General features: G+C 38.8%; 2 protein-coding genes across 5 annotated transcripts in view; one reads left to right on the top strand and one right to left on the bottom strand.

Annotated features, from left to right (window-relative positions):
* The window catches only part of WDR37 (WD repeat domain 37), a 46504-nt gene extending 35566 nt beyond the window's left edge, over nucleotides 1-10938 (bottom strand). The window contains exons 1-3 of one of the 4 annotated variants that reach the window (XM_032236728.1): nucleotides 10278-10938; nucleotides 6453-6589; nucleotides 1045-1222 (exon numbers count right to left, since the gene is read on the bottom strand). In XM_032236728.1, coding sequence (XP_032092619.1) covers nucleotides 1045-1182 — 138 coding nt within the window. In that variant the 5' untranslated portion in view covers nucleotides 1183-1222; nucleotides 6453-6589; nucleotides 10278-10938. The other 3 variants (XM_032236727.1, XM_032236730.1, XM_032236731.1) reach the window with 3 other exon arrangements.
* An 8456-nt stretch (nucleotides 10939-19394) lies between these two features.
* Nucleotides 19395-26403, top strand: LOC116522787 (isopentenyl-diphosphate Delta-isomerase 1-like). Its single transcript, XM_032237824.1, has 5 exons — nucleotides 19395-19711; nucleotides 21590-21750; nucleotides 23180-23272; nucleotides 24007-24137; nucleotides 25201-26403. Exons 1-5 carry the CDS (start codon nucleotides 19395-19397, stop codon nucleotides 25516-25518), a joined length of 1020 nt encoding a protein of 339 aa, XP_032093715.1. The 3' UTR covers nucleotides 25519-26403.
* The last annotated feature ends 438 nt before the right edge of the window (nucleotides 26404-26841 follow it).

Raw genomic sequence — 26841 nt, 5'->3', positions numbered from 1 at the left:
GAAGTTACAACAGCACTGAAAAAAGGGACGTGATGTTCTTCACATTTATGTAGGTTGCAGCATCCCCAAGGTCATGTGATCAAAATTCAAACGCTTGCGAACAGACCCATATTTATGACCAGCCTAGCAATGTCCTAGGGGTGATATGACTCCCTTTTGCGATCTTTTGACAAGCAAAGTCAATGGGGAAGCCAGATTCACTTAACAACCATCTGACTAATTTAACAACTGCAGTGATTCACTTAACAATGAGGGGAATAAACTTGACTTGAGTCTTTAGCGTCGGTACGGCATCGCCAATCCCTTCGCTGTAGAGTCGCATGCATCCCGAACCATCGCCACCCATTGTTTGCGATTTTGAGCGGCAGTTTTGCCATCTCGTATGGTAAAATGGATTCGCGAGAGGTCTTCTTCAATCAGCTTCATCCATGTTTTCCATGGGGCGTTCTTATGCACCTTCCAGGTTTTGGGCACGGGTGCTTCAATGGTTATTTTGGGCCAGGAGTTGCTGTTCATTCTCCAAACGTGGCCTGCCCATCGCATTCGATTGCGCCTTACAAGTGTTTCAATGGTTGGTTGGTTCAGGCACAGTTTCCGTATATAGTCATTTGTTTTCCGATCATGTAGACTGAGCCCGCTTATGGTGCGTAGGCATCGCATTTGGAACACCTCCAATTTTTGTAGTTGAGCTTTTGTAAAGGTAAAGGTAAAGCTTTTGTAAAGGTAAAGCTTTTGTAAAGGTAAAGGGGAATAAAGGTCCTAAAATAGGGCAAAATTCACTTAACAATTGTCTCAAGTGTTGTCAAAAGTCGAGGGCTACTGAAGACTCTTGGACATTGTCATGATAGTAAGTGAAGAAACCCAGGGTTATATCCAAGTGCATTTTCCCTACATTTGAACAGGAAATTTCAACTTTGCTTTGACATTGGATTTTAGGACCTTGAAGAGAATGTAAAATTGGGGAATTAAGTGATTTTATCAGGATATTAATCTATTTTGATCAGACAGCAGTGAAATCAAGCTCCCTCTTTCAATCCAGTTTACCTGGCCTTCCAGCATCTCTCTCTGCAATCCTGATCTCTCTTGTTCAGAGCTGTTGGTTCTTCGTATAGAAAGACTGTGAGATTTTCGTTTCTGCTTGGCTTGGCGAGCAGTGGCACAGCTTCCACTTTCTGTGGGCATTACTTCAAAACAATCACTTTCCAATAGCTGCAAAGATAAACTAAAGCCAAGTATTAAATATTATAATTTGATCTATGTAAGAAATTATTTTCTAAGTAGCAAATGTAAGGGAAACATTTAATCTTACTAAAATATACCATTGTGGTAAGATGTTACGGTAATGACCAATGAGATAGTGAAAAATCTTACTACAGACCTTTTAATATTATTTGCCAATTATTAAGCCATTCCATAAATATAAAAATCCTTTTGAATTATAACTATTTTCCAAATGCAAACCTTTGAAAAATCAAAAGTGTTTCTAAGAAACCCATATCTATATATACTTCCACAACACAGATTTGAAGACAGGAGCCTAAGAGCATGATGCCTGAATGGCAGTAACAAGCAAATTATTTAGATTCAAAAACTGCATTGATGCCTCATTCTAAACTGCAACAAATTAGTATATATAGTCATTAATAATGTTCTATGTCAAATTTCATGACCATAAACTCTACCGCAGGGATAAACTTCCCCAAAAGTTTTCAGCTATTAATAGTACTGGTACTGTGAAATAGATTTATTAATGCTGTAATACTTTCCTCTATTAAGTCACTGTTATGCATGTTAAAATTTAATTCCATAAATGAATTTCGATTAAACTATCTAAATTACCCAACAGAACACTTCAACCTCTCTCACTCATGCATGAACAATTTGGCGCCCCTAAACCATCAAACTATGTGACATCTTTTGCAGTGTCAAATGAACTATTTGAATCCAACGCTATAGATGACCCTATTAAGCAAAGACCATTTTCCATCTCTTTACCTATCTCAAATTCAATTAGTTTTGGCTGCAATAATTAACAGCTCTTTCTTTAGAAACCTAAAAAGTAACTACCATTTATGCAGCAACTTTCCTTGATAGCTAAATTAACTTCCTTACCTCATGAAACAAGAAAAAATGAGTGTGATTTTGATGGTTAGAAAAAATGAACAGAAAAAAATGAGGATTGTTGCAATCATAATAAAAGATAATGCTGTAATACTTATATTTGCTGCAGAAGAAATCGGAAGTTTCCTTCTATTTCTTTCTATTCTTTCTCATAGAATTTTTTCTCTTTTTTGGTTCTTTTTTTATTGGCTTGGTTAGTTTGTGTCAATTTTACACTGTCTTTAAAACTTTGAATAAAATTTATTTTTTAAAAAACAACCGTTCTTTTTTTTTTAAGGTAGGCCTTGCTTAATTATCTTAATCAAAACAGGAAGTTCCATCACTAAATGAAGTGATCATTTGGGAAAACATTGTGTGACTGCATCTCTTAATGACAGCAGCTATAGTTATTGTTAGACCTGGATTAGTTAGACAGTTAGACACTGTCAGATATTTGCATTTCCTTCTTTCTCTATTAACTCTGTACCCACAAACCTCTGGCCTTGAGGTATGTAGTCAACTCCTATCTTACAACATTAGAACTTCCTGGGTTTTTTTAATACTTCTCTATTCCACCTCAAGCAAAAAAAACACCAGAAACCACAATATAAAATAAACCTGGGTACCGTATTAAGTCATGTTGGCATCTATCATTTTGTTACTTGTGTAATACTTAGACAGTTTGTGCTAACAGATGATCCTCAATTTAAGAGCCATGTTTAAACCTGAAATTATGTTTGTAACTTGTGCCAGTTGTTAAGTGAGTCACCATGTGACTGTAACTGATTTTATCTTTTTTTTTTACCACTGGATATTAAGCAAACGTCACGATCATAAACCAAATACCATGGTTGTTAAGAGAATCCATTGCCCGCAAAGAATGTATTTTCCTGGAAACCAAAAGTAAACATCAGTTTCCAGCAAGAAAGCCTTAAATTATGATCATGTGAGTATGGGATGCTACAAATGGTCATAATGTCAAATGGTCAAATGGTCAACCATACAAATGGGTTTTTTTAAAATTACCCAATAGCACAATGCAACTTGAAGTCTTCTTTCAAGAACCCAGACTATGCTTCCCTTTGTCATCTGCAACTATTTTCCTAAAATATTACCATGGAGTAGATACAACAAATTTGAGTATATAGAGGCAACTTCTGGATGCATATGAACCACATCGAGAGACTTACTCCACAATAACCAGATAAATCATTTTGTGTGGAGTAATGTCTCTAGATGCCCACAAGGTCTTAATAGATAACACCCTACGCTCTGCTAAGAGTATGGCTGGTACCAGATCTGGGTCAAACAGGTGTCTTACTAACCCAGTAACTAGAGGCCTGCTAGGTCTAGATAGAACGAAAACAATGGCTTTGAGTTTATAAGCAAAATAAGTCCAATACCATCTTAAACTCTGAATACAGATGTACTCATCTGCTCAGAGATAATCGACAAATATGGGAGTCTCTTGAATGTACGGTTCCAGTTTAAAAACTAAATAGCAACTACAGCCAGGAGAGCTTTTCAGCTACATATGGAAGCCTTGCTCCAGCTACACTTGGAAGCATTGTTCTAGGTACCTCTTGTTTGAATTGTAATAATGCTCTCTACAGAGTGCTATCCTTAATTGTGCATTCAGGATGGCAATGGCTGTTTCCCTTTATATTCAGGTGACAAACACCTCCACCACCACCACCATTTTGGAAGCTGCATTGGTTGCCAGTTAGGTTTTGGATGCAATTCAATAAGGTTTTAGCACTTTTGACTCTATGTCACTCTATGCCCAGGACTTGGTTATGCACAGGACAACATTTTCTCTTCTTCATCTGGCCACCCAATCAGATTAAAAATAGTCTCAATTCCCTACTCTTTTCAAAAATGTCATCTAATTGGACCTAGGAAATGGGCCTCTTTTATCCCTGCCCTATGCTTTGGAACACCTTCTCTATCAAATTGCCAGCTGAGCTTCAGAAGAGCCATTAGGAGCTATATTTTCTATCTATCACACAAGGAAGTTATGGATATTAACATATATTAGCAAATACCTGACTTAGATTTATTTTTGTCCCTGGTAATATTGGATAGTGGGTTTTTTTTCAATTTTTCTTCTTGGTTGGGTTAATTAATATTTTTATTGTTAGGTTCATCTTTAGATTTAATTGTGTTCTTTTTTAGTTTTGTGAAGTTTATGAATGGCAGAATACAAATAAAGTAAATAAAATAACTTCCTAGCATTATCAGATGAGACTCCACCCCCATACCACCCCAAATGACATAGACACTCTGCTTTAGCATTACATTTCCTTGGATAATATATCAGCATATGATTCCTTAAATACTGTTAAGGTAGGCCAGGTCAAGAAATGGACATGATAGAATTTAGGAATATTAGGAATATTTTATTATACTAAAGTAGAGTAACACAATCTTGAAGTTTCTTTGTCCTATCTTACAAAAGTGAAATTAAGGCAGAGTTTATCTTGGCTCTGGTGTAAGAACAGTATAATTTTTCTTCTACAAGTCATTTTTAATGGCTTGTTCATCTCTTTCCTATCCCCATGGTCAGCTCTACATTCCTTTACAAACACTCACAAATGCAATTAATATATATATAAGAATAGATCAAGTGCATGATAGAAAATCATTCTATCAATTAATTCACATGTTGATAAATTTTACACATAAACTAGGAAAGTATTCTACACAATAACAAAATAAACAATTGATAATTATATATCATTTCTTGAAGAATGCTTTCTACATTCAGGTCAAGTTTAATCAATTGGCTTTAAATGCTCTATGAAAATTCAAGAAAGATCAAGCTTAAAGCTCTAGCAATGGTGCTCTAAGGTTTTCCTCTTAAATTACCTAACACAGAAATAGTTAGTATTCTCAAAATCTTGCTTATCAGAGGCTTAACAGTGGGAATGTGTTATGTAATGAAAAGAGGGAGGGGGAATTCCACTGGCATATCTGATCTGAAAGCTAACAGGCTATCTTCGGTTACCAGAAGTGTCAGAACACGGAAAGGATGACTAAAGCAGCCTGCTTCCTTTCTTGTTCCCTGGAAATTACAAAAAATAGGAAATGTAGTAGAGTAAATATGCAAACTGAGACAAGATTTCTATTCTTTTGTTTCAAACTGTGAATTTGGACCTAAATTTCAAACAAAATTATTATAAAATTATACTTTCAAAAGACATGCTGGAATAAAAGAATGCAATTTGCTTTTTAAAATGTTGCATCCTTAACTCAATATGAAAGATAACAAGATTTTCAGAGGGAAGCTGAGTTACTCTCTGCAGCAAAAGAGAAGACCCTTTGGAGAGGCTCTGGACCTTTAAAAAAATCAACCCCTTTTATGGTCTAAGCCAGTATTTCTCAACCTCAGAAACTTTAAGATATCTGGACTTCAACTGCCAGAATTCCTCAACCGGCTGGTTTAAACAGTGGGAAATGTTGAATACAATTGCATACTCTGAAAAAAATGAAGCTTTGCAAATTGATCTAGATAAATTAGTTCAACAATTTGTCAAAGATTCTACAATAACATTGAATCTGGTAATCAAATAATCAGTTGTTCAGCAATATTTTCCTCTCTCCTAAATGCATTAAAAGTTATAGCGCTTCTTTTTTCAGTATGGTGCCTAAAATATTTTTGAATCCCTGAATTGCTAGCCAACATCTCATTCTGGTTTATGGCAGCCTTCGTGGGGAAAGATCTCTTTAAAAACAGTCTTTCTCAACAAAGGAAAAAGACAACAGCAAATCATTTTCCAAAATATTTTTCAAGGAAACTGGATAGACTTGTCTATATAGTCTATGTAGTGATTAAAGGTCAGTCTTGACTTAAAGGTACTATAAAAAGATGAGATCAAGATAGAACTCAAAATGATTTTGCATGAAACATGAAAGGTATGAACAGTAGCTTTTTTCTGTCTAACAGTAATCAGCAATAGGAACCTCTCTAAAATATTGTAGTCCAGATACAGTTATACCATTTGATGAAAATTTGGTTCTAATTTTCACTTATTTGTAAACTACTTCCAAGTAAGGTATTTCAAAGCTACTGAAACTTTAGGCAAAACAAATATAGCACATTGTAGTCAATGACACAACACTAATTCAGTTACTACCATATAAAGTTGCAAAATGCCAATCAGCACACCAAAGTGTGGCAACATTTTTTACTAAACATTTCAGATTAGTTAAGCAATGGGCTTTTTGTTTGTAAAAATTCTATTTGCTATCTAATAAATTGACTATGACTATAACTGACATTAAGTAAATGCTCAAGGAATTTTGCAATAATTTAAATAAACAATCACTAAGAAATTAGACCCTCCACATACCGTAGTTAAATTTCTGTAACAAATGAGTCACCAACTTTTACAGTAATCACAAAATGTGGGTACAATTACAATCTGGACTGCTAGGTGCAGAGTTCCAACTTAATTCCTCTCTTCTAGAAATCCGCATTCCTATCTTTCTAGGCAGGAAAAAAAAGCAAACAGTGAATTACCACAAGTTTTTTTACAATGCTTTTTAACATTGACTCTATTGCCAATTTAATAATATTGGTTTATCAGCTTTATCTCGTGCAAAGGCAATTCAAGCACATTTGAAGAACACTAATGTTTATTTTACAAATGTTTATATGACATTTCATCTTTGTGTAGTTAGCAAAGTCCTTCTGTGTTTAAATAGATTTGTCATAATACAGATAAAAGATAACATTTCAAAACACTGTGCCAAAAGTGATCTCACAAATGAGTTGGCACTGTACTTAATTCACTGACAGATCAGATCCACAAGTTTATATTAAGCAAAGAAAAAATACTGGAAATAGCACTGAACATATGTTATCCATGATGTCTACTCAAGTAAGTTCTCTCTCTTCCACTTCACACACAGCTAAAAGACAAGATTGAGCCCAGATACACTTGAGTTATATTAACTGAAGAGAGTGACAACCAATGCAAAAGTGAAAGAAAAGCAAGATATATTTTAAAATGTGTTTAATAGCAAAATAGGATTTGCAGTAAGGATAGCAGTTGGTCACCAGGCTAATTTCTTTTCTCCTTTGTTGCTAACAGTGGCACTATAAAATCTGACACAATAGACCATTCATAGGAATGAAATGTCAGGACCAAAACAACAACACAACAACAAAAAGATGAAATAGCTTCACAATAAAGAACTTTAATCCAGAATGAAATCCGGTTAGCAAAGTCAAAGGAGTAACTGTTGCAGGAAACCCAAGTCACACACTGCTGATTAATATGGAGCATTGAAAGTAAGCACTATACATATTGTAGGACCACAGTCTCCCATAGAAACTAATATGGACATTTGAGCAGCACTGTAAACAAAACACCATTAGAACCATATGGACACAAGTTACACAAAATAAAAGCTGTACAATGTAACATAAATAAGAAATACTTTGTGATGGATCTCAGCATCAAATAAAACATTTTCTTTGGAGACCTTATAGTAGCCACATCTTTTACAAGGCTCATAGAGTTATTTGGAAGCTTCTTTCAGCTGCCTGTGCTTCCATGTCCATGTGGTTCTGCTAGGACTGGCAAGGGCTTTGGACAGGCTTAATGAACTGTATTTACATGTGGAGCACTCGATGTTTGCCTTCTATGAAACCAAAAAAGAAGCACACTAAAATATTTATTTTATGTATTTAATCTGCATGTCACTAATCTCACTATTCAAAATATAATAAATATAAACAGTGAGAAAATAATTAGAAGCAGATCATTCTTACTTCAGGATGAAAGATCTTGACCAATCAGTACAAATAATCCTAAACTTATGATCACAATTGAGCCCAAAATTTCTGTTGCTAAGTTGTTATGTGAATTTTGTTCCATTTTATGATCTTTCCTACCACTATTAAGCAAATCACTGCAGTTGTTAAATTTGTAACATAGTTGCATATCTGGCTTCAGCATTGATGTTTGTCAGAAAGTCCCAAAAGGTGATTACATGACCCTGGGGTCACTGTAATCACCTTTTGCAACCTTCTGATAAGCAAAATCAATGTGGAAGCCAGATTCATTTAACAACTGGATTATTAATTTAACAACTGCAGTGATTCACTTAACAACTATGGCAAGAAAGGCCATAAAACGGGGAAAATAACTTAACAACTGACTCACTTACCAATAAAATGTGGGGCTTAATAATGGTCGTAAGTCAAGAACTACCTGTATTATAAATTCTATGTCAACAACTAAGTCATTTTTACTGCAGTTCATACAAATGCATTTAATTAATAAATAGTATTTAAAATTACTTATTATAACTGCAGTGATTTATCTGGACAGTGTGTTTACTGTTCCATTTATTAGTTCACAAGGAGGTTCTTCATTAATTTTTTCAATATCCTGATCATCATTGGAGTTCAAAATAAAACTCTATCTGAGCAAGTAAACATAATAAGAATAACAGGTAGATAAATGTTAATATGCATTTACTTAACAATTATTATGCTAAATAATTAGTATTCTGAAGTAATTATGCATCCCATTTTATCCATTACCCATTTTTATAGGAAAGACAAGAAAATTTTCTTTATTTCTTATAAGGGTATCAAACATATATATTTAACATAAACACAATCAAACAATAAACCACCAAGCTTCCTCTCATCATGCCTAATTCAAAAAAGAAATCCAAGAATCCGAATCAAACATGTCATTGAGCAATCATAGGACTCACATTTTTTTCAACTTAAATATGTACATAATCACATTATTTTTAATTTAAATGTTTACTTGGCATTTTAACATCATTATTAAATCTTACCAGGAAATGCAGAAACAAAACCTGAGGCACCTGCACACAGAGCATACGTTCTATCACTGTCCCAAAATTTTATATTACTATAAAGGTTTTTTTAAGCATTATTTAAACTGTATGTTTTCTTAAAGCTTGCTCCTAGCTAAAATCCAGGCTTCAATTACCTAATGAATCCTCAAATTATGAAAATATATCATTTGATTACAGAGCTTATATATTTGGTAATTTTATCAGTTCATTCAAATACCACAGGCCAGCTAAAATGACATGGCAGTGTGCCCGATACTAATTTCCTAACTTGACTCAATTATTCCTAAAGTACATGCCTTGGAGCAAGCATTTGAGTTAACACCCTTCTTTAAATAACAACATTGTGTACTTTTAAAATATTCTTCAAAAGAATGGAAGAAAGGAGACTTTCATTTAACTTTGAACAGTTAATCTGAATATATGTGTGTGTATGTATGTATGTATGTATGTATGTGTGTGTGTATGTATGTATGTATGTGTGTATGTATATATATATATATACACATACATACATACATACACACACACACACACACATATGCTGGTCTTGTTGTATTCAGGTCTTTTCCCGTGTAAGATTGAGATTGTCTTGTCAACATTTCGGCGAAGACTCACTAGCCATCCAGCCGTGAAAATCTATGAAAACACACACACACACACACACACACACACACATATTCAGATTAGCTGTTCAGTTATACACACACAACATATACATAAACACATACTCACTTTAGGTTGGTTACCTTTTCCTTTTTCATTCCCTCTAAAGTTATATTATATTAATATAAGGCAAGAATGCCTGTCTTTATAAAATCTCTTCTCACAGGCATGAAGATAGTAAAGAGAAAAAGAAAATTTCGAATGAACAATCGTTGTCACATTCGTACCAAACAACTGCTCCCCAAAACCTCACTTATTTGTCCTCCCAAACCTTCCCCCTCACCCAACTAAAAGGCCATATGGTAAAAGCTACAGGTCCAATCACCCCCATCTTAAGAGGTATAAACTCCATCATCTCAGCCGTGAAGGGGCAGGGGGGAGGGAAGGGGCCGCTGACTGGTTGGGAGCGACGGAGGGCTATAATCCAATGCATTTACAAAGCCATGGGGGCGAAGAAGCTGAGACCCATGGGAGTTGTAGTCCATGGCACGGGAGAGGACCGTCACCGCTTCAGGTTGCCTCCTTCTTCCTTCCCCATCCCGAAATAGACCCAGCAGCCTCGCCTGTCAGTCTTCCCCACGCCGCGCAAGCAAAAGGGGGAGGGAAGGCAAAAAAAAAAATTCGCAGGTGTGCCCCCCTCCCCCTGGCCCTTCTCCCCTCGGGCTCACCTGAAGCCCAGCTGAGAAACGGAGGGGGCGGCTCCCAAACCCGGAGCGGGAGCCGGGAGAGGTCACCAACAGACGGAGGCAGGAATACGGCACGGGAGCGGCTGAGGGAGAAAAGGCGGCCGGCAAAAGAGGATCGATAAAGGAGGGAAATTACGAGGGAGACGACGACGATGCCGGCGGGCGAGCTGCAGATCTGGTAGTGTGGGGTGCCGCTTCTTCTCTTTTTTTTTTTTTTAACCCCTGAGGCGAGCTGCATCAAAACCGCTCGCTCCAGAACTCCCCTGATGTCACTTCCTGTTTCTCCGGAAGGGCTCCATAGTGCGCCACCCACCATAGAGATGAACACCGCATTAGAGAACGGAACCGGCGAGCGCGAATGCGAAGCGTAACCATGGGATTCGAGCGGCTGAGCGCCTAGACGGGGCATGGAAGAAGACGACGACCCTGGGATTCTGGGACGGATCCCGCTTGCGTTGCGGAAAGGCTGGTGCGGTTGGCGGGTCCTCCAGCCTCATCCTTGGGCGCCTATGTTGGGAAAGGTGATGGGGGGGGGGGACCTCAGGGCCTCACCTAACTTCGGATGTGCAAGGCAGGCTGAATCAGAATCAGAATAGAGCTAGAAGGGACCTTGGAGATCTTCTAGTCCAGCCTTCTGCTCAAACGGGAGATCCTATATACCATTTCAGACAGGTGGCTGTCCAGTCTCTTAAAAACCTCCGATGATGGAGCATCCACAACTTTTTTTATATAAAAAGATTACATACCGTTACAAGTATAGACTCACATTGTTATTCTTATTTATCTTTATCACTTTTACATATTTATTTTTCCATATAAAAGATTAAAATATACATTCTGGATTGCTTTGGTTACCATCCCTTACACCTATTTTGTCTTATCACCACCCTATTTTTTTCTTTTCACCCTCCCTCTCTTCTCTACTTCCTTCCTTCCCCCTCACCTTTCCTTTCCCTTCTTCCCTTGCCTCTCCCCTACTCCTCTCTTCCTCTTCCCCTCCTCTCCCCTCCTTCTATCCCTTCCACTCTTCCTCCCCTTTCCTCTCTTCTCTCTTCCTTTCCTTTTCTGTTGTGTTTATCTCTTTTCAACTCTCAACTGATGTATTTTCGGGATGATATTCCTGTGAACCCGGTTATAATTTTATGCTTACCCTTTCATATTCTCTTTTCTTCGCTATCCTGTTCCTATTTTTTTTCCTCTGTCTCATTCTTGAACATATCCTTGAAAATATCTTAATACTTTCTTTTCTAATAAGGCAACCGATTCCACTGATTAATGATCCCCACTCATTTACTTACTTTTTTTCCTGAATTTTTCATCCATCGAACTTATATAAGTCTAACTGCTATTGCTGTCCATCGAACTTAAGAGTTCCTGAAAATTCTGAAGTTTGTACCCAACTTTGCAACAATTGCTATTGACCAAATAATAACTTTTTAAAAAAAGGTTTTCCAATTTAATAGCATATCACTGCATCCTTTCTTTATTCAGCCGTTAAAACCTGTCTGTTCTGACAAGCCTGGGGCTAAAGAGCTGTTGCCCCCGTCTCGAATGGTATGACTGTTGTGTGTTTTTAAATTATGTATTGTTATGTTTCGTCTTTAATTTTTTGTCTGTACCCCCCTTCCCTGATTTGAATTGTGAGCCGCCCTGAGTCCCCTTCGGGGGAAAAGGGCAGCATATAAATATAATAAAATCAAATCAATCAATTCACTATCTTTTTGTGCATGCTGCTAAAAATTGTTATTCTAAGTACTGTACATTTTATTTATTTTTATCCCACCTTTATTATTTTTATAAACTCAATGTGGCAGACATACCTATTAGTATAGGAAGAATGCTCAACTAGTTTTAATTTTATTTACTGTTATAATAAAGTTAAATGTAATTAACACAATTAATCATCAGTCGTGTATTTAGAGCCAAGTTGGCGCAGTGGTTAAATGCAGCACTGCAGGCTACTGCTAGATCAGCAGTTCAGCGGTTCAAATCTCACCGGCTCAGGGTTGACTCAGCCTTCCATCCTTCCGAGGTGGGTAAAATGAGGACCCAGATTGTTGGGGGCAATATGCTGACTCTCTGTAAACCGCTTAGAGAGGGCTGAAAGCCCTATGAAGCGGTATATAAGTCTACTGCTATTGCTATTTAATTTTAATGTTAAAACTTATGATTGGACAAGAGTTCTTGGAAGTTTCTAAGTATACAACCCCTGGGATCTCAGATTAAATACTGTCCATCTGCCTCAGTATAATGAGTAAATATAGTATAACCATTTTTCATACTTATAATCACTGCAACATTCCCATTGTCATGTGATTTGCATTCAGATGCATGGCAACTGAGTCGTATTTATGATGGTTGCAGTGTCCCAGGGCATTATAGTCACGTTTTGCAACAAACAAAGTCAATGGGGAAGTCAGATTCACTTAACAAACGTGTTACTAAGTTAAAAACTAGTGATTCACTTTACAAATATGGCAAGAAAATTCATAAAATGAGGCAGAACTCACTTAACAAATTTTCTCAGCAACATAAATTTTGCACTCAATTGTGGCCGTTGGTTGAGGACTACCTGTATTGTTCTAATCTTCAGCAATGTTCAGTCCAGAATCAGGATGATAAATTTTAGGAACTGCCCTAAAAAAGGCCAATTTGTTTTGAATGACTTCACAGTCTACAGGTAGTCCTCGACTTACAATCACAATTGAAACCAGAATTTCCATTTTTAAGCATGGCAACTTTAAACCGAGTTGCACCCAATTTTACAACGTTTTTTTGCCATGGCTGTTAAGCATATCATTCTAGTTGTTAAGTGAATCATATGGACATTCAATGATTCCAGCTTCCTCCATTGACTTTGCTTGTGGGAAACTGGCTGGGCAATCACACAACTCTCAGACACTGCAATCACCATCAACACATACTAATTACCAAGACCCCCTAAAATGATTAAGTGACCATGGGGATGCTGTGGTTATCATTAGATACAAGCACCTGTCATAACTCACTTTTTTCAGTGCCGTTGTAACATTGGTCACTTAACAACTGATTATAAGTCAAGATTTGCCTGTATTTTTGTAAGACAAATGGGAAAGAAGACAATTGTTTTTAATTCACTGAATAACTTACATATAAAATCTAAGATACATAATACTTTTCATGTTAAAAGGTTGTCTGAGATAGATAAAAAAGCTCACAGGAAAAAAATGCACCATATGCACCATTATTTTTATCCTGCCTCCCAGATAGGAAATATTTATGGTGGTAGATAGCCTTTGAATCTTTTAAGATAAAGGTTTCCCCTGTCCAATTATGTCTGATTCTAGGGGCTGGTGCTCATCTCCATTTCTTAGCCAAGGGAGAATTACACTGCCATACATCAAGAATATCTCAGAAACTACCAACAGACTACTGCAACTACATGGAATCAGTATAGTACACAAGCCAACTAAAGCCCTTCAAAACACCCTAAGCCCCTGGTGGCAAACCTGTAGCACACATGCCAGAGTAGCACTCAGAGCCCTCTCTGTGGACATGCACACCAGTGGTGGGTTTCTAATTTTTTTACTACCGGTTCGTGCGCACAATGCTTCTGCACATGCGCAGAACCGTCCAGGAGGGTGGGTGGAGCCTCCTGCCACCGCCACTACCAGTTCACCCAATCTGGGCCGAACCCACAGAAACCTACCCTGACGTGCGCTGTCGCCTCAGCACAGAGTTCGCCGAGGGGGCAGTTACCTCAACCCATTGTAAACATCACCCTCCACTTCTGCAGCTCCAATTCCATAAGGCTCTTCTCTTCCTCTCTCCCTCCCACCTCCCTCACTTTCTGCCAGGGCAAAGACCTTTCCCCCTAAGCTGCTCCGCAAGGTGCCTGGTCTCACGGGGGCTGCCCCAATCCCCTTCTCGAGCACTCCACCCTGGAAGAAAATAAGCTAGGAAAGACTAACATGAAGAGCTCAGTTAGAACCGAAACCTTTCTCCACAGCGGATGGAAAGGGACGTAGCCATGCCTCCAAACTTCAGCTTTTGAAGGCCAATTTATTTCCAATTTGCTGCCCATTTGTAAATATTATTATAATATTAGGAATTAAATCCCTGCTCAGTTCTTTTGGAGAGGGGGAAAGGAATGGATATTCATCCTAAAGTTTAATCAGGCCTGTCAAATAAATCTTTAAAACAAAATTTACACCCTACCCCTAATTAGAGATTCAACTGCCATTTAAATGCACAAACTATACAGAAATAATCTTGCAAAGAACAAAAAACAAGTTAAGGATCAAAGACAACAATAATACATCAGCATCTGTTATCAAAATCAGGTTTCAGAGCTTGTGAGATATGGTAACTGATTGGAGTTGGAATATTTTTTTCCAGAAACTGGATATGCAAAACTCCCTCAGAACATTGCCTTAAAATGCTTAATTAAATAGAATATTTTGTCAGTTTAAACTAAATCATGTATTAATTTGGGATATAAAGAAATTAATGGAAGGATGTTTTTTCAATTAATGGTATGCTGTGTTAAGCTTCGATGTGTTTTTTTCTGAGATTCTCTACTTTCTTAATTTGGCTACTGTGGTAAAGTCACCCCCTGAATCTTGATTTAATTTGTAAATACATACAATTACAAGCCTCATCCATATAGCATTCTAAGTCATAAAGGGATTTTTTGGCTTGGCAAAGTAAAAAAAAATTGACTATTTTGAGCTAATCAGTTATGCAAACTATGACATATATTGCATGAACATGATATTAAACATATTCATTGATGCAAGCTCCAGAAGGGGATCATATTTCATAATAAGGCACAATAGGATTTGTGGTAGGTTGTGTTTCTTCAGACAGGTTTGATGAAGCTGTTAACCCAACCTGCCTAATAAGGTCTTCTATGTGCCCAGCATGTTGTACAAACTAAGCATTTTGGTCATTGCCAAGTCAGAATATCAACAAAGTATATTAGAAACATAATTTACTCTGAAAAGGAGATGGATGGATTACTTCAGTTATCATCAATGACTCTGTGTAAGATGAATGAGAAAGCTGTGTTTGATTTTGGGGTTCAAATCCTCTATTAATCCTCTATTATTTGGGGACCGAGCTGCCATCAGCAAGATTTTCTCTTTGAGGAAGATGGACAGTTCAGAAATATAAAAACATAATTAAATAAAATTATGGTTGAGGTGGGCCCGAAATTGTAAATATCAAAAGTTGTTTGTATCATTGAAAGCTCTGTTGTTGTGTTTTTCTTTTAAGACAAAAAATGTTAATGTATGTTATTTTTTCTAAACTAAAACCTCAGTATTCTCATCAAATTGCCGTTTTGGCATTTTGCGATAAATAAGTGAGTTTGGGGTTGCAGTTTGGACAATTGGTCTCTAAAAGGTTTGCCATCACTAAGCAAACTAAAAGACCCTGAAGAAAAAACAAGAGTCACCTACAACATACAATGTAAGGACTGCAACAACTACTATGTAGAACAAACAGGCAGAACTCATCCATTAACACCAACTAGCAGTCAGAAGACATGATGAAAATTTTTTAATTTCACAGCACATAGACAGATTTAACCATAGTTTCATAGACACAGCCAAGTCCCAAAACACCAGGGAATCTTAGAAGCCTGGCACTCTTGACTCACCCATCCCCTCCCAGCCCCTCTTTGCCTTCCCACCCAGGCTCCTTAGACCCCCAACAGGAAGCAGTTGTTGGAGCTAAGCAGCCACCGTGAGAAAGAGTTGGAAAAATGGCTGGCTTAGTTCAAATTGGATCTGACCGAGAAGGAGGCTCAGCAGAAGCACCTCACTGAGGAGTATGAGCAAAGGCTTTCAAAGCAGATGGAAGACCTGCGGGAGTGCGAGGCCAGCAGAGGAGGGTTCCTACAGAACCAGTAAATGGTTTTCCGGCCGGGGTCGCTGGAACCGGCAGCAACCCAGGCCTGCCACAGCTCCAAACCGGGGCGGCAAGGTTCCCCTCCCCCCTTTTTTAAGGTTTTGTGCATGCACAGATCTATTTTGGGATAACTGTGCATGTGCATGCACCAAAATGGCAGCAATGCCAGTAGCAACCCACCCCTGCTGAGCAGGCTGAGATGGTCAGCCAGTTCCAGGCCATGATGCAGTCCTACTGGAATAAGCCCCTCCGGCTCTTTGCCACCAGCAACACTTCCCTCCAGCCTTCGCCCAAAGTTCCACACCAGGAGGCAGAAGCAGACCCCAAGTCAGAATTTCTTTCCCCCACTCTGACCTGTTGAGAAAGACCCCAAAGGGGGAGACTCTCTGTAGCAACACAAATGTTCATTACATGTATGCAACCCAAGGGCCATAGTTGATTTAGTGCAATATAAAAGATGCAAATAATTTTTCTGCGGACCACCAAAAATTTCTTGTGGACCACCAGTTGTGACCGCTGAAGTAAACCATACCCCAATCAAGAAACTGCCAAAGAAGCCAACAGCAAACAGCCCAACCAAAAAATCTCTAAAATCACCCATCACCACCACCACTGACAGGGGAGGACTATCAGAATATAAACTGATAGCAAACTGCATTCCTCACTATCATGGATGTTACATAGTTTGGGTCTGTAAGAAAGCAAGCAAGCTCAGAGAGCATCAAGGACCCCTCATACCTAATATTCCTTTCTCCTATTTTCCTCACCAAAACAATCCTGTGAGGTGGGTTGAGCTGAGAAAAAGTGACTGGCTCAAAGTCACCCAGCCAGCCTTCAAGATCTTCAGGTCTCTAGCCTGGTGCCTTAACTACTAGACCAAATGGATTTCCTGATGAGCCACTTATTAACAAAATTTAACCCCACTTAGAATGGGCAAGGCTTAATTAACTGCTAAATTAGCCTAATCAGAAGGTGGCTTGCTACCCACCAGAGGAATAGAAGCAGCATGTGTCATGTGGCAAACCCCCTCCCCCCCCCCCAAAAAAAATTCCATGGACCTCACATTTTTATCTGGATTATAGAAAATTAAGGGAACCGAGACATTGAAACACTTTGATCAAAGGAAATGATATATTAGTGGTATAAAAACAGTCTATTGGAATTCTTACATGATTAAAAGAACATATCGAATGTGTAATCAGAATTCCAAAATTATATAATACAGTCATTTAATTGAATAAAACAGAACTGAGAATTGCATATTGTATGTGGATCTGATTTGAATAAATGGTAACAGAGGTCGGTTTCTGCCTCGCCCCTGATGGGGTGAACCAGTAGTGGTGGCGGCAGGAGGCTCCACCCACCCGCCTGGACGCGCGCACACACACAAGTGAACCGGCAGTAAAATAAGTGGAAACCCCCCATTGAATTGTAAGTGAGTTACAGAAACACAATTTGCTATGCCTTTTATTTTTTAATACAGGTTTTATTATTGTTCTGTTCTTTATATCTGATGCTCTGTTATGGTCCAATGCCTAATCAATAACATATTTCTATTATGACCAAAGACCTGCTTTGGACTGGACTGATTTTGAATATTTGATAATGTGACGGCCATGGTATTTCCTGCAATGTTAACATGGTTCTGGGTGTACTCAAAATTCTTCTACCACAGAATTTTGCTATAGTACCTTACAAATACATCATTGCAATTATGTCCTTGTTAGAATTTCACTTGTTACAAAATGTCTCTTGTGTTTCAAAGTTTTTTTTGGGGGGTGGGGTTTCAAAGTCTTTAAACCACCTTATTATTTAGACTGCTTATATACAGATAGTCCTCAGCTTACGAACACAACTGAGCCCAAAATGTATGTTGTTAAAGTGAATTTGTCCCACTTTACAACTTTCTTTGTCAGATTTGTTAAGTGAATCAATGCAGTTGTTAAATTAGTAACATGGCTGTTAAATGAATCTGGATTCTCCATTGCCTTTGCTTATCAGAAGGTCGCAAAGTGACTCCTGAACACTGCAACCATCATAAATATGAGTCAGTTGTCAAGCATCTGAATGTAAATCACATGACTATTGAGATGCTGCAATGGTCATAAGTGTCGAAAACGGTCATAAGCAGTGGTAGGATTCAAATTTTTTTACTACCTGTTCTGTGGGTGTAGCTTGGTAGAAGTGGCACGGCTTGGTGGGTGTGGCTTGGTGGGTATAGTAGGGGAAGGCTACTGTAAAATCTCCATTCCTTCCCCATTCCAGGTGAAGGTTACTGCAAAATTCCCATTTCCTCCCGATCAGCTGGGACTGGGGAGGCAGATAATAGATGGGGGCGGGGCCAGTCAGAGGTGGTTCTCTGAACTACTCAAAGTTTCCGCTACTGTTCTCCAGAACTGGTCAGAACCTGCTGAATACCACCTCTATCATAAGTCACTGTTTTCAGTGCTATTGTAACTCCGAACGTTCACTAAATGAATTGTTGTAAATTGAGAACTATCTGTACTTACAGATAAAAATCTCTGCAATTTATACTTTAAAAAAAATAATCCAATGTATGTCCCAGAGGTGTTTTTTTCAAGAGGCAATTAGACTTTATGGTTTTTCTTGGAAGACATCCAAGAAGCTTCTTTAGCTCTGACTTGATAGTGAGGAATGGAAATGCTTCTGAAAAAGCTTCTTGGATGAGAAGCAAAACGTCTTCCAAGAAAAACAAGAAGGTTCAGCTGCCTCTTGAAAAAAAGCACCTTTGGGACAACCATGACCTGGATGACTGAGAATCTCTATAGACACATAACCCAATGTATGTTGAGTATTGTTAAGGTACTTTATAGTACTCTGTGCTCCTTCAGCAATCTTCCAGATTTATTTGAAGTGTCCTCACAACTATAGATGGGATTTAAGATCATTGTAATAATCTAATTTATCTAGTTGCTTCCCATTTCCTGGCAATCTCTGTTGTCATAGTGCCAAAATTGATCAACAGGTAGATATTCTAAAGCGCCCATCTCTCGTTCACATCCTTATTCTCATTTGCTCCCGGACCTATCCATCCGCCCGTTCTTCTCACCCATTGGCTGTTTTTCAGATTGTCGCTTTCATTCTTCCTCCACCTCAATTGTCTTGCCCCCCCCCACCCTCTCCCCGTTAGCCCCGCCCGCTTCTGCCATCGGGCTAGACCCGTCCGCCAGTGGCGTTCCCGTCCTGATGATTGGCAGGCGCTCCGGTCGTCTCCGGGCGGTGGTACGATCAGTCCACGCGGTGACGCGAGAAGCCGGCGACGTCACCATTGGCCGCGCGCGTTGCGGGGCGTGTTGCCTGGCGATGTGGCGCGCGACGCGCAGGTTGGCGGCGGCCGCGGCCGCGGCGGCGACGCCGTTGTCGTCGTCCTTTGCGGGCGGGGGAAAGGCAGCGCCGTTCCATTTATCATCGCGAGCGGGCAGCTGTTTCTGTCAGTGGAGCCGCCGCGCACCTAGGTGGATCTCGCCTGCCTCTCTCGCGGGCCCGAAGGTGAACGGAGCGCGGTAAGGACTGACATTGGAGATCGGAGGGGTTTAACGCCTGGGGTCTGCCGGGATAAAAAGCCCAAAATCTTTTGTGAAGGCAAACAGGCCGCCCGCTTAAAACCTCGAGCCTGAGGTAGACTGCTTTTAACGAGGGAAGGTTAACAATATCCATCTCTTATATAATCCTTTGTCTTTTGCCATCAATTCCTTTAGTCTTACATATCATTGCTAAACAACTTTTTTTCCTATCTTCAACTAATTACTTTTAATTTACCTTCATTTCTGACAGAAGGCAGTCCACTCTCTTCTTGAAAGTTTCCAGTGATGAAACTCCCACAACTTCCGAAGGATCAGTTGATTGTTCTCACTGACAGAAAATTTCTAGGTTGAATCTCTCCTTGTTCTTCTCCTTGTCTGGCCTTCAGGTGCTTTGGAAAACAGCTTGATCCCTTCTGTAGCAGCCCCTCAAATATTGGAAGGCTGCTATCATGTCTCCCCTGGTCCTTCTCTTCATTAGACTAGCCATGCCCAGTTCCTGCAACCGTTCTTCATATGGAAGTACCGCTCTGGAAGTACCACTGCTCTTGCAGCCGCTGAAAAGATCCCTCTCTAGATCCGCTTTTCAGGGTGCGATTTCCCCTTGGTGTAACAAAAAACATGGGTCTTTGACTCTGCTGGCTGGGGAAGATGGGAGTCTGGCAGACTGGTCTGATTAGATGAGCCTGAATAAAAGACAATGACACTAAATTATTCCTTTCTCCTCTTCTCCCTCCCTCCCAATAAGTGGGGAAATAAATAAGTGGGGAAAAGTTGAGAGCTTTTCTTGTAGGTTCTCAATATCTTCGGAAGTTGTCGGCGTTTCATCACTTGAGACTTTCAAGAAGAGATTAGACTACCATTTGTCAAAAATGGTGCAGGGTCGTCTGCTTTGGGGGGGGGGGGGTTGGACATAAGACCCATGAGTTCCCTTCCAACTCTGCTAATCTGTTTGTTAAATCCAGTTCATGGTTGCTCTGAAGGTGCTTTTTCCAAAAGACAAAATTGGACTTTCTTGGTATCTCCCCCCCACCCCCCTTTGGTATGTTTCACGTCTTATTCCTAAGAGGTCTTTAAGGGGTGCGTACTGTCCCTGTTCTAATATTCCCTTGTATTCGTATTCATTTCATGTATTGATAATCATGTTTATACTCATCTAATTCATGCTTGATGAAATAAATAAACAATTAAAAAAAGCTTCTTCAGTTCAAAACTGAATTTACGATTCTTGGATGAAAAGGAAAAACTTTCATTTAAGTAGTCATTCATTGCACTTTTGGCTTACTTTTCTGCAAGGAGCTCTGGTGGCTACGTGAAATTTATTTTTGCTCTTCTTGTTGTTTTTAAAATAAATTTACTTTCTTTCCAGGTGCTGAAAAGCTTATCAAGGAAGCAGTTGTCAAAGCAGATGTTGTGGGGCTTTAAAAGAAATTGTCCTGAAGAGAAAATATATAGAATTGATCCTGAAAACGTCAAGGATAGGGACACAGTGATTTAACATCCGCTGGAGCAGACTATACATTTTTGAAAAGTTTCAAATGCTAAAATAGAGGAATATTTGTAGAATGCAAAAAGCTTGATTTGTTTAGCATTCCTTAATGAGATACATTATGATGTTGAGGCATTCCATAATGAGATACACTAGATGTTGAGGCATTCTGAAACAAGTTTATCCTGGCTTTTAATATTGCATGTTTTATGCACATCTAAATTCAGTCGGTTCTCATGTGGAACATGAACAAACAATTGGTACTCTTTAACTCAAAATGTTTGCATTGGAATCACCTAACCGCGAATTTTGAGTGATAGGTTTTGCTTTGGTCTGAACTGCTGTTTCTCTTGTGTTGTTGTTTTTTTTAGGGAGATCAACAGCACAATCATGCCTGAGATAAATACAGATGAATTGGATGAGCAGCAAGTTCGATTGCTGGCAGAGATGTGCATCCTAATAGATGAAAATGACAACAGGATCGGTTCAGACACGAAGAAAAACTGCCATCTGAATGAAAACATTGACAAAGGTAAAATATGATTTAAAGTATATAATAGGCAAGGAGGACCTTGCTTAGTTCAACTGGGTAAAAGACTCGCTGTATATACAGAGCCACATTTCTTGCCTCCAGATATTTGACCTTTAGCTATAGAGCAAGATAAAGTCAGAAAATGAAAAATGCTGTTGATCAAGTATATTTGGATTAATACTGTTCTTCAGACATTACAAACATGTTGATATACAGAGAAGCTGAAAAGCTTCTCACAGATTACTCTTATCTCCGACATAGCCTGTCATTGCATTTAGATTTAGCATTAACATGTTTTATCAGCTGCATATGAATTCAGAAGTTCTTTCTAAGCATTAGTCTAATTCTAAGCATGAATTTGTTTGTCCTTTCTTGTCATTGCTGGCAGGCTCAAGTTAAAAGAGGGCACACGTTTTATTTTGCCTTGGCAAATGTGGGCTTGGCAAATTCATGGCCTCTAGTGGAAGAGAAATAATAAAGACTGTCTTAGTAGATGCTTTAGGAAAAATAAAAAAATGTAGAGTGACTTGCTATAAATGGACATAAGGAAGAGATTATTTAAATAAAAGGACAACCAGTAGGAATTGAAGTCACCCAAGCAATCATCTTTCTTTACAGCTGCATTGTTAGTGACCAAAATTCCAGATACGACAGTAAGTTGGGCAGTACCTAGAGCCAGGATGGCGAACCTGGCTCTGCACGCGCTGGCCATCTGAGTTCATCCTTTTTTAAAGCCTGCCCAGGCTCCAGAGGTTTTATAGGAGCCTGGGGATGGCGAAAAGAGCCTCCTCCCCCCCCCAGGCCCTTTGGAGTGGAAAAAAACAGCCCTATGGGCAAACCGGAAGTTCGGGAACGGTTTAAGCTCTCTGGGGGCTTCAGGGAAGCCTCCTGAAGATCCCTGAAGCCTTCAGAGGGCTTAAACTGGCCCTATGAGCAAACCGGGTTTGCTTGTAGGGCTGGTTTAAGCCCTCCGGAGGCTTCAGGGAAGCCTGAAGGTCCCTGAAGCTTCTGGGGGGTGGGGGAGGCTGTTTTCACCCTCCAAGGCTCCTATAAAGCCTCTGGAGCCTGGGGAGGCTTTAAAAAAGGCTGAACTCAGCTGGCCAGCACGTGTATGCGCGCGGGCCAGCTGATAGGGCAACGCCTTGCGTGCCCTGGCAAGTGGCTCTGTGTGCCACCTGTGGGCAAAAAAAGGATGCAAAAAATGGGGGTAGCGCCTCTCATGCACGGATATGCACTGGGGGAGGTCACGCATTGCATTATGGGTGCGGCACACCTGCGCACGACCCTTCTGCGCTCCCCCCCCTTAGGGCAGGCAAGCCAAAAGGTTCGCCATTGCTGACTTAGAATCTTACAATTAGCGCAAATAGACATTAAATGGATTATCTTTGCAGTATAATTTGTACAGTCTTTGCCTGTCTTTCTGTACTAGGATTATTGCACCGTGCTTTCAGTGTCTTCTTGTTCAACACAGAGAATAAGCTATTGTTGCAACAGAGATCAGATGCAAAAATCACTTTTCCAGGTGTGTAATAATGAATCGTTACAACAGTTTGGCAGAGATCCATCTGTAGTTTGAATACATTTTGAGCTCTATTGTCTATTAAATGTTAAAAAGATGAGATTTTCTGATAGAGCAAAGCCTTGAAAGGTTGTTTATAGTGTGATTATATTTGTCAACAAGCAAATAATTGGGGAAACAATGTGAGGGCTGAAGCTGACAAAAGAATTTGAGATTAGACAAAATACTGCAAGTGTCTTCAACATCTGAACCTAAAAAACAGGCAGCAAAAAGTTCCCAAACGGAAGCATACAGACAAATCTGAGCTTTCGGACTCATGCTGGAACCCTTCTTGAGGGAACATCTGTCTCATCAGACTCTGAGAGAGAATTCTGGTGAAAGAGAAGTTGCTTGAGAGAGGAGCTCCAACATTAATCCAAAAATTTGGCAGACTATACCTTTGTGGTTGTATCCTGCAGCAAAAAGTTCATTGTCACATTGGGCTTTAAAGGTATGAGAGAAAGAAGGGGGAGATCCTGGGCTTAAATCAAGATAAATGTGATAAATGTGAACCTGATTTTTAGGTTCTTCAGTAATTGATTTGTCATTGTCATTAAAAGCTCATTCAGTGAAGAGGGACAAAATATTCCAAAGCAAACCGTTGTATTATCCGGAAACTTTAAACTACAGCATTTCAGATATTCTGCTATCCAAAATGCTGCAGCACATTATTAAAACTTTTCATTTCTTTTTGGAAGACTGTTTTACCAATACCTGTTGCAGTCATCCACTAAGCACCCCCCTTGAACTGGAAGAAAATAATGCCCTTGGCATTAGAAGAGCAGCGCAGAGAAGACTGAAAGCTGAGTTAGGAATTCCACTGGATCAGGTAAACACTATTCAGAGCGATGTCTTCCTTGGGGAAAAGTTGTTGCATAGCATTTAGTTATTTGGCAATCCCATTTGTCTAATTACAGATCAGACCTACAGTATTTATTTGAAAACTCATGACCTGCCATATTCCCAGAAGTCTAGAATAGGGAACAATTAATGCTCACATTTGTACTGTCTCCCTTTTTAAAATTAGAGTGCATAGTTAGCTCTGGTGTTTTATCTCAACGTTTGTGTTTTGGAATAGGACGGAGAGCAAACCTTCCAAGGTATACCAAAGTTCCAGTTTTCAAATTCATCCCAAACTACCTCATAGTCACAATATGCATGTTACCAGATGTAGAAAAAAAGAAAATTGAGTAAAATTGTCCATCAAGCTATAAACCCCATAAAGAGAATCTGCAGCTAAACAATTTTGGACCTAGGAATTTTTTTCATCAGTCATTTTTCCCAAAGCAAACTCTATCTTTATCTTCTATGGAAGGAAGCATTGCCAAAATGGCACAAGGATAGAATAGCTACTCAATTTTGTGTACTCTATTTTTATCCTGGAAATGTGCATAAAATATCTTTAATGCTTGGCCATGTACAAGGCCAGGCTGGGATCCCAGCAATCCTCATTTCCTTCTTACCAATAGATATTGGGCAGGAAACTTTAGCTGTATCTCCATATCTAGAATGCTGAATAATTTAAAAAAAATTAAAATATTATTAACAGGATGCATATTCACTATTAAAACCATTTTCAGAACATAGCTTGAACCTACAATGTTTCAGGCATAATTGCTTCATCACTATATAATGTTCAGAAAAATACGACAATTCTCAGGCATCATTTAGAGAAGATAGGTAGGGAACTTTAAAAAAAATCATGTTGGTTCTTTCCAGGGCCCTGGTTACGTAAAGTATGCTATGAAATGCCTGAAACCAGGGAAACGCCACTGCTTTTCTTGCAGTAGAAACCATAACTTTTATATCTGTATTGAGATGTTCTGGGAATGGGAAAGAGGGTCTGTTAAAAAAAGTAGATATGGAATCTTTTGAAACATGTTTGCTTGTAGGTCACTCCAGAAGAAATCTTCTACCTAACCCGAATTCACTACAAAGCCCAATCCAATGGAACATGGGGAGAACACGAAATAGATTACATCCTTTTTGTGCAGAAGAATGTAACGTTGGATCCAGATCACAATGAAATTAAAAGCTACTGTTATGTGACGCAAGAAGAATTGAGAGAATTGCTGGAAAAGGCTTCCCGAAATGAAATTAAGATTACTCCGTGGTTCAGACTAATTGCAGAGACTTTTCTCTTTAAGTGGTGGGATAATTTGAATAATTTGAAGAGATATGTTGATCATGATAAGATACACAGAATGTAACAAATTAAGCTGTTCTAAAATACCATACCTTAAATTTTTCATACTGAAATTGTTCGTTGAAGCAGTGTATTTGTAGATTGATTGCAACCTAGGAAATTAGGAATAGGCCCCTTTAAGTGGAAGTTAGATATTTATCTCACATTGCATAGCTGGCTTTTTCCTGGAATGAAATTTCTTTTCCTTTCATTTCATGGTATTAAGTCATTAACAAGTTTGCACTCCATGAAAAACCACTGTTAAGTCTGAATAGTCACCAAGCCACAATGCCATGAGAGTAATTAGGGCTTGATTACAATCTCTCCCAAAATGATGTGTTTGTACAATATGGAATGAGTCAGCTAACCAGTCCAGTTGTGCAAGTAAAATGAAGAGGTGAACTTGAACTAGTCGACTCTAAAAGCTCTTCCGTATTTTTCTACCAGTCTTACTGAAGCATGCAGTGCAGTTTTTCTATACTGTCCCCCTTCAAGTTACCTGCTTATCTTTCAAGTAATTAGCACTTTCCTATTTATACTTTACACTGTTCAGTGTTTGACTTACTTTTGAAGAACCTATTCTCTTGTAAACTATTCTAAGCTCGTAAGATATTTTCCCCATTAGAAAAGATATCTGATATTTCAAACTAGAAATGTTAAAACTTCCATGCCTGTAGATTCTAAATATGTCTTTCCTATAAGAATTAAGCTATGATCTAAAAGAAAGGAAATCTTAAATGTAAATAACTTTTTCACAGAACCTTGAAAAATACCTGAGCTATTAATAGAACCAAGAAGGGGAAGATTGTTAGGCATATCCTATTGTCTAAGGGGGGAAATGGTGTTGGTGTATTCTTCGTAAATGCAATTATGAACCATGAAAATTAAAGTTTAAAAATTGAATCTCTGATTGGTGTGTTGAAATTTCCTATTGATGAGTTCATGTAGAGTCAAAAATAAATGCTTTTGTGTTCTTTACAATGACTTGTTAAATGTAACGGCTGGAGGATTGGGTAATTTTACTATTTGTACAATATGGAGGACAAAACTGGCCCATAGTCCAAACATTTTAAATGCTCGAGTAGCACTTCCAGATCCTCCAAGGAAGAGAGGAACAACTACACATTGGACATATTTCAAATGGTTTGCCATGGCCTCAGTAATCTATTTTGGGGGCTCTGGTTGAACTGCTTTTAAGGTATCAGTTTTGTAATATAAAAAGGATTACCCAAATTTGACAATATTTTTACTTTTTGAAATTTCTCATTGTATAGAATTGATTCTTACAGCAAGGGTAGCCTTTTCAATTACTTATTACTCGAAGGGATGTATGTAGTGAAAATGCTTT

Source organism: Thamnophis elegans, chromosome Z (genome assembly GCF_009769535.1).
Source record: "Thamnophis elegans isolate rThaEle1 chromosome Z, rThaEle1.pri, whole genome shotgun sequence".
NCBI classification, from domain to species: domain Eukaryota; kingdom Metazoa; phylum Chordata; class Lepidosauria; order Squamata; family Colubridae; genus Thamnophis; species Thamnophis elegans.
Note: the sequence above shows the minus strand (reverse complement) of the source record. Positions and strands in the feature narration are given on the sequence as shown.

Excerpts from the sequence above, each read along its gene's own strand:
- LOC116522787 (XM_032237824.1), top strand. The coding sequence starts at position 19,395 with ATGATTGGCAGGCGCTCCGGTCGTCTCCGGGCGGTGGTACGATCAGTC. Across the intron at positions 23,273-24,006 it reads TGCAAAAATCACTTTTCCAG|ACTGTTTTACCAATACCTGT; the intron begins GTGTGTAATAAT and ends TCTTTTTGGAAG. Across the intron at positions 24,138-25,200 it reads TAGGAATTCCACTGGATCAG|GTCACTCCAGAAGAAATCTT; the intron begins GTAAACACTATT and ends GTTTGCTTGTAG.